Raw genomic sequence first — 8253 nt, forward strand, 5'->3', positions numbered from 1 at the left:
GGGCAAAGACAGGGAGTCGGGTCGAGGGGTGGCACCTACAAAGTGAACAGCTATTTATTGTCTCTGATCATTATTTATTCTGCACAGTGTAGTATGATGATCATTAAAATCATACCATTTGTAACCGGACAACCCCTATTAAATAGTTTTGTAGCAGTAACATGGAATCAGGTGGTACTTTGAGATATAACATGATAACACCGCGGTGCTTTTTGGTATTTTTACGTTAGTGAATTCTGTTTTAGTCTCTGCTGTAAGTCACAGTTTTTATGTTGTGTGTTTCTGTGTGTGGTCTTCGTTTGCACAAAACACAAAATAATTTCTGCCGCAGCGTCTGTTTTAAATCAAACGGCTCAGCGACACCCCTATCAGGACATTTACTCACACACTCTTTCGCCTCAGCATGAGAGGTCCATCCATCACTAGTATCTAATACACACACTGGCCCAGAGTTTGTTTTGAGGTTTCAGTAGCAGAGCACAGAATCATTTACAGCTTTAAACCAGAAAACAAACTGCAGGTGTCATAACAGTATGCAGAATCTTCCAGGAAGTGAGTGAGTGAGTGATGTGAGTGAGAGACCAGCCTCATTTTCATAACTTCACAACTGTTTTTGTGAACATCTCAATTTAAAGCTGCAGTGGGTCATTTTATCACATCCAACCAGACTTGCAATCTGTTCATTTCACCATTGGCAATGGTTTGGGGCATTTTTGTGTGAACAGTGACAGATGGGGATAAGTGTTTGGGAAACTTGCTTGGAAACAATTCTTGCTTTTGCCGCTAATGGCGCAGAAATTACACACTGCAAGAAATCATTGGCAAGATAGCTGAAAATAATATCAACAGGAATTTATCTTGACTGATCTTGACAGCTGTGCATGAAAGGGGAAGAAAGCCACCTCACACATTTTACAATGTCCTGTGCAGTGTAAACCCATAACACAAAAATACATGCTGACCATACATTCTGCTAAATCGTTTGAAATGAAAAACAAAGCCATCACAGCAGCTTGATCAGTAAATCCAGAGTCATGCGACATGACCTCATTCAAATCTTATCTTATGTAAACAAGACCGACAACAGCACTTCAACTCCAACTTCTGGAAGTTCACACATGGGCCACTTTCAAATGGCTCTGAAACCGTTTAACCTTTATAAACAAACTCATATGGGACTGTGAAACTGCATTATAATTCCCATAAAAAAAACATCATCCTGCTGCATGTCTAAAGGAAAGGGAAGTTAGTTTGCATAGGGACAGCAGCTTCCTTTTCAAGCACTTCCTCTCACATAGCACTCAATGGTCCTAGTGAACTCAAGTTCTCGAAAAGATTAAGTTACGTAAGAGTTTATGATGAAAACACTAAGGAACATTGAGGTGCGAGTTGTGGGTTAGTGCTCCGGACAGCTTTTCATCACTCTGTGCTTTATCTGTGTAATGCAGAACTGAATGCACACATGGCGGATTTGGGGCCTCAGATGTTTATGGCATGTGTTCAAAATGGCGGTTATGGTCACACATGCCTGTAACAGCGAGAGTAAGCGAGTATGTTTGTTTGTATAATAGTGAGAACATGTTCTAGACTTTTCATCCAAGTGTTTGTGAGTTTAAAGTGATTTGCGAGTGTTAGTAAAACAGCAAGAGTGTGTAATCTCACCTGATTCTACGTGCACACTCTGTTCGGCTTTGGTGTTTGATTGCTCTTCTCTGGCACATGCTGATTCCTCCTCTGATGACTCACTGCGAAGAAATCAAATAATGGGTTTTCCAGACAAGCAGCATTCTCTAGCTGAAATGGTCTCATCTTTCTCTCAGACACACGAGTATCACTTTACATTATTTAGGCCTACATACTGGAGCAATGGCTGCTGAAAATTCAGCTTTGCCATCACAGGAATAAATTATATTTTAAAATATTAAAATAGAAAATAGTTATTTTAAATTGTAATAATAATAATAATAATAATTCAAAATATTACTATTTTTATTGTATTTTTATTGGATCAAATAAATGCAGCCTTGGTGAGTATAAAAAACTTCTTTAAAAAAAAAAAATCTTACTGATCCCAATCTTTTGAACGGTAGTGTAAAAAAACATTGATGTTGAGTCTACTTTGACTTATGCAAACACACATTTGGTTCCTGCTGTACTGTCTCTGAAGAGGAACAATCATAAAGAACATAAAAAGTGTGTACTCAACTTATGATGTAACGAATCTTTATTTGATGTGATTCATTATGATGAATTGTATATTTATTTTATAAACCTGGCATAGCAGACAGCCACTGGTAGTTTCTTTATATAATGACACTCCCACATAACTTCATTCTCACGTTTACAAACAAACCTACCATGACTAATTCGTCAAAAATGTACGTAGCCTATAAATAACCCATGGGAATTTAGTCGCAGACCTAACCTAGTATACATGCAAGTTACATGCATGATAGATGCATGTTAAGTTTATGTGAACATGACACAGAAGAAATGAAAAGACACTGACTTTGCTGTACACTCGGTGATGACATCTTCCAGGGAGCCGAGACTGTCTGTTGTTCCACAGGACTGGAGGAGGCTTGCGTCCCCTGGATGCTCCATCACTAAGGCTGTGGACATGGCCGTAGGTTCACACGCAGTCACTAATGTGAATAGACACAGTGTTAAAAGTAGCACTCAAATGATTTTTTGTATTGCCTAATGTATATCTAGAGAGCAGGATGGCAATTTAATGGCATATCAAATGCTTTAAAGAGGGTGGTTGATTATGATTTCACTTTTCTAACTTTAGTTAGTGTGTAATGCTGCGATATGAGCATAAACAACATCTGCAAAGTTACAACGCTCAAAGTTTAAAGCAAAAGGAAGATATTTGCTTTTAAAGAAATAGTTTTTAAAGGACTACAACAAACGGCTGGTAGGGAATACACGACATTGCTCCCGGGTTGGTGACATCACTAACCCTAAAATTTACATAAACCCCACCCTCGGGAACACGCAGTCTACACATGTAGTAGAGCACATTTGTGAGTCTGCTCAAGCTGTCGCATCCGTCTGATTTTATAGATTATCATAACAGAATATGCTAATTAAAGATAGTTTAACACATCAGCAACATAAATTCATCAACTAACATTCAGAAACATCCTGTTGCACTCTACATGTTGTCTACATGAGTCTCTATCACTGTCCGACTCCAGTTTAAACATAAAAGGTAGAACAGTTTCTGACATTTTAGTGCATGTCTGCGTGAGGTAATCGGATCTGCTAACACACACACACACACACACACACACACACACACACACACACACACACACACACACACACACACACACACACACACACACACACACACACACACACACACACACACACACACACACACACACACACACACACACACACACACACACACACACACACACACACACACACACACACACACACACACACACACACACACACACACACACACACACGAGCTGTTGAAGCTCCTCCCTCTGTGCTGGGAGCAGCAACTCATTTGCATTTAAAGGGACACACACGAAACAACACTTTTTTTATTTATATTTTGTATTTTGAGCTAAAACTTCACATACATGTACACACTCTGGGGACAACAGAGACTTATTTTACATTTTGTAAAAGGGGCATTATACCACCCCTTTAAAATGGATTTATTGGTGACCTGCTAAAAAGTGTGTGGACATAATACAAAGTGGACACTACTTATTTTGGACTATACTACTCAACACACATACAACACAGTCACAATATATTAAAGTGAAATGTAAACCTACAACCAACTAAAAGAAATGCCCATCTAAAACAGTTTCACCCATACATTTCTAGTCTCTGATTTGACCCCAACGGCAAAGCATGCTGGGTCACCAGCAGTGCCACAATACTTTCTATCTCTGTCTTTAAGACACCATCATACAGACTGGTGAATAGGACGAAAAGTTGAGTCAAAGCTTGAATTTAAAAGAAAGCCCCTGAAGTAAGCATGAGACAGTCACATGGCCAAACAAAACAAAAATTATCTAAACTAAACAGACATGAGCCTTTTCTTCAGTTTTTGACACTAAATCGCGATTCAGATTTTATTTCCCTTTAATCAAAGAAGATCATTCAATCACTATTAGGCTATATAAAACTTTGGACACAAGTTATCCAAAAGTCTCCCTTCACCTAATATACAACCTTTTATAATAACCCTGAATAAATAGTCTATCGAAAACCATAAAAAGGTCGATTGCTAATGCAGTTGACCACATTATTCCACAAAATTTCCTAACATGGCTGCTGCGGACTGCACAGAAAGGGTATCATTGCCAAGAAAAGGAAACGCATCACTACGTCCAGAAAAATATTGCTGCCCACCCTTATATTATCTTCTGCCCTCTCCATTCCAAAGCCTGACCTCTGCACCTTTCGAGCGGCATGTTGTTTTTACACGCCGCTGCCATAAAAACACATGCCAACGATGCTCCCGCTCCTCTGTAATGTTGAGAACAATCAGAAATGGCCAGCGAATAGAAAAACAAGGCTTTTAGAGTCTGAAATAACCCAGGGAGTGAAAAACAAACAGGGTGCTATTCATCAGCCTCGTGCTTCATGACCTTTTGCTAAGAGGTTTTGGTTTTGTTTTGGTTTTAGCTTTCATCGATGAGATGATGAAAACATTAGGGTTATTATGAGCAACACTTCCACAAAAAGTACCGTGCTGGTATATGATACAGTATCAGAAATCAACACCATGCTACTTTGAAACATACAAATTCATGAACCACAGGGTTTGATAATAAACTGTTAAAAAGACCATTTCTCTAACTAAAATCATAATAAAAACAGCTTAACGTATTGATAAATGATTGCCCTATTAAACTACTTAATAAATGTTTACATAAATAATACAATATAGGATACACACACGCCAAAGAAATCAACTGAAACTGTCTGCACCACAATATAAACAAAAGCTAAATAGAATTATAGAGACAATTACTTTTATATTTTCAATCAACGCTGTATGATTTCTGACAATCTGTGCGTTGTCAAAATGAACTGGGGCGTCTCAACAACATAAATCAACAGTTTGTGTTCTGTATGTGTATAGGAAAAGGTCAATCTAAAAATCACCAAGATAATTAATAAGAGAAAAACTAAAACTACACTGAAACTAAATAAAAACTCAAGAGTAACATAAAATAACTAAAGATTAAACATTTGAATTTATCGCACCATTTACATGGCACTCCCACTGTACAAAAAAAATATCCCACTGTATTTACATGTCCAAAAAAGACATTGTTAATGGACAAAATTGCTCATTTGTCTTTTCCTCAGTTAGCAGAATGATTTAACCTCCTCCCTCCCCCCTTTTCCAATCCATTCACCTTGGTAACTTTCCTCCCAGCAGAGCGATCCTCATCCGCCCTCAGCGGGCACCATGGCATGAGCTCCTCAAAGACACACACAAGCCACAACTAACTCCCAGCATGCACTCAATGATGCAGATGCAAATCCTCGTCTTGGCTGACGTCAGCTCGCCTGATAACAGACTCCCTTGTCTGGAAACTGAAGGCACGGTAGTAAAATATGAATTTGGATGGGTTTGTTTGAGATTTATGGACCCATGCGAGTTTGCATCTCATTGCTGGTTTGACTGATGTTCCCTTGTTGCGTGTCTTGTAGCTGGTGGGTGAAGTTTAAACCAATCAGCATCTCAGAACATTCACAAGATTCCCAAAATACATTAAGAACTAGTTTTGCCTTCAATCTGGCATTTTCAAACAAGCAACCTTTAAAAACCCACATTTTAAAGGCTCGAATACTGTCAGTCGTTACATTACCTAGAAATACACATCATCATTCTGCACATTACAGTTTATTCTCAATCTTCATCCCTTTATCTCATCTTAATCAGCCATCTGCTGTCATGTGATCGGTCCAAAGCTGTGAATTGGTGATCGTGTGATTGGTGATCATGAAAAAAAATAAAAATAAATCATGGAGTCATGGATTGGAATGACTAATATATCAGCTGATGTTGTTTGTTGAAATTTCATCCTTCGCCTAATGACTATCAAAATGTCTATATATAACTCTCAAAAACACCAGCAAGATCTTCTTTGGTCCTCTGGTGGTTTCCAGGAGTCCTATATTTTCCACTCTGACACTGCCGATGGACTTTCTGAATTGTCCTGGTAAATTTGCATCAGGAAGGAATCTACACTATTGCAGTACATTTATTGTATTTTGATCAAACAAATGTAGCCTTGGTGAGCATAAGAGACCGTCAAAAACATTTAAAAGACCCCATACTTCTGAAGTGTGATGTTCCGCATCTTCCTTCCACAAATTGACAATCACTCAGCCATGATTAAGGACACAAAAAACTCAATGAAAGATTTACTCATATTATCATGTGGGTTGATTATGACAACTTCTTGATTTAGCCTACTATTAATAACTATATTTTGACTTGAATCATGTAATTGTTCTGGGAAAAATCCTCAGCTCAGACCCATTTAGAATAATAATTACTGTAATAAGCACATTTATTCTCAAATCATAAACACCTCACATATCGGTAAGCTCATTTTCAATTTTCCTGCTTTTTCCTCACTTTTTCAGACACAATCACAGCTATCAATTTGAGGAGTGTGTGAAGGCGTCTGCCATGCAGACTGATGGGAGAATATGAGCATAGATGAGCATAGATGTCCCAAAACCCTGTGTGTACACAAGGGCTGTGCGAATCCTGTCGGCCACACCTCGAACGCCACAAACATCCTGTAATTTACTGCTGATGCCTCTGCCATGCTGTCCAAGCCTGCATTAACACAAGACTCAACAGGAGGACGGGAGAGGAGGGGTTTCCACACAGCTGATGCTGGCAGCAATTGTCGGCTACGCTCAGCCCCCACCCGAAAATTACCATCTGTAAGCCGGCACAGAGAGCTGGGATCATGCAGAGGATACTTTAAGTTTCCAATGCCCATTTTCTCATTTAAATGAGAAGTGTGTGGTAAATACCAAAACCGAAACTGTATCTTTCATATGCAAAAATCATCTCACCAGACATGAATGGGGCCACGCCTCTAATTTCGTATCATAATTCACATCCATTAGGATCGAAACACATCAAACACCAATAATCATACACACATCACACACACAGATCTGTTGCTTTAGAAACTAACTCCCAGTGTTTAGAGGTGCGATTCAACATCTTTACCAACTCCAAGTGCTATAAAACCATTATTTTACATAGTAGAAACTAAAATGGAAACTTACAGTGCATCTTTACAGGCTGTAAAATGCTGTTCTGTCTTTGGATTTTCTGTATCAGAAGCTTCCTTATTGTCTGACTCCAAAATGATGGCCGCTTCCTTACGCCCTACAACTGTGCATGTAGCACATTCATTTTCAAACAGAGCTTTCCACTCCTCTGTAACCACACCCTCAATGGCTATGGCAAGCCATTTTAACTTTTATTAATTAATTCCAGGATATGAATTCTTGATATCAACAATTCAATGTTCACTAGTTCAAATTATCGTTATTGATGTCAGGAATTAGATTTATACTAGTAACAATGCCAATTTTTGATATCAGAAATTACATTTTTTACTAATTAAAATGCTCATTCTAGTATCAAGAATTGAATTTCAACTAGTAAAAACTATAATTCTTGATATCTGTAATTGTATTTTCACTAGTGAAATGTCACCATAGGCTGCCATTCAAAATCAATTGTTGATATCAAGAATTGATTTCTTACTAGTCGAAATTCCGAATACACATATCAGCTTTGTATTTCTTACTAGTAGAAATATAATTTTTGATATCAATAATTACATTGTTACTAGTAAAAATGTGAATTCCTGATATCAAGAATTACGTGGTTACTAGTAAAAATGTCTATTCCAGTATCAACAATTGAATTGCTACTAGTAAAAATGTACATTTTTGACATCTGAAAATGTATTTCTGATATCAATATAATTTCAGATGTCTAAAATGGCTTTCTTACTAGTAGCAATCACATTCATGATATCAGAAATTAACATTGTTACTAGTAGCCATTCAATTGTTGATATCAAGAATAGACATTTCAACTAGTGACAATTGAATTCTTGATATCAAAAATAAAGGTTTCTACTAGTAAGAAATACAAAGCTGATATGTGTATTCGGAATTTCGACTAGTAAGAAATCAATTCTTGATATCAACAATTGA

General features: G+C 37.7%; 1 protein-coding gene across 1 annotated transcript in view; it reads right to left on the bottom strand.

Moving 5' to 3' along the window:
- The window catches only part of acsbg2 (acyl-CoA synthetase bubblegum family member 2), a 20418-nt gene extending 12981 nt beyond the window's left edge, over positions 1 to 7437 (bottom strand). The window contains exons 1-4 of the mRNA XM_084390285.1: positions 7309 to 7437; positions 2510 to 2645; positions 1663 to 1745; positions 5 to 35 (exon numbers count right to left, since the gene is read on the bottom strand). Coding sequence (XP_084246411.1) covers positions 5 to 35; positions 1663 to 1745; positions 2510 to 2645; positions 7309 to 7315 — 257 coding nt within the window. The 5' untranslated portion in view covers positions 7316 to 7437. The remainder of the gene's footprint in view (positions 1 to 4; positions 36 to 1662; positions 1746 to 2509; positions 2646 to 7308) is intronic.
- Positions 7438 to 8253: the final 816 nt, after the last annotated feature.

This window comes from Rutilus rutilus (assembly GCF_951802725.1).
Source record: "Rutilus rutilus genome assembly, chromosome: 19".
Taxonomy (NCBI): Eukaryota; Metazoa; Chordata; class Actinopteri; order Cypriniformes; family Leuciscidae; genus Rutilus; species Rutilus rutilus.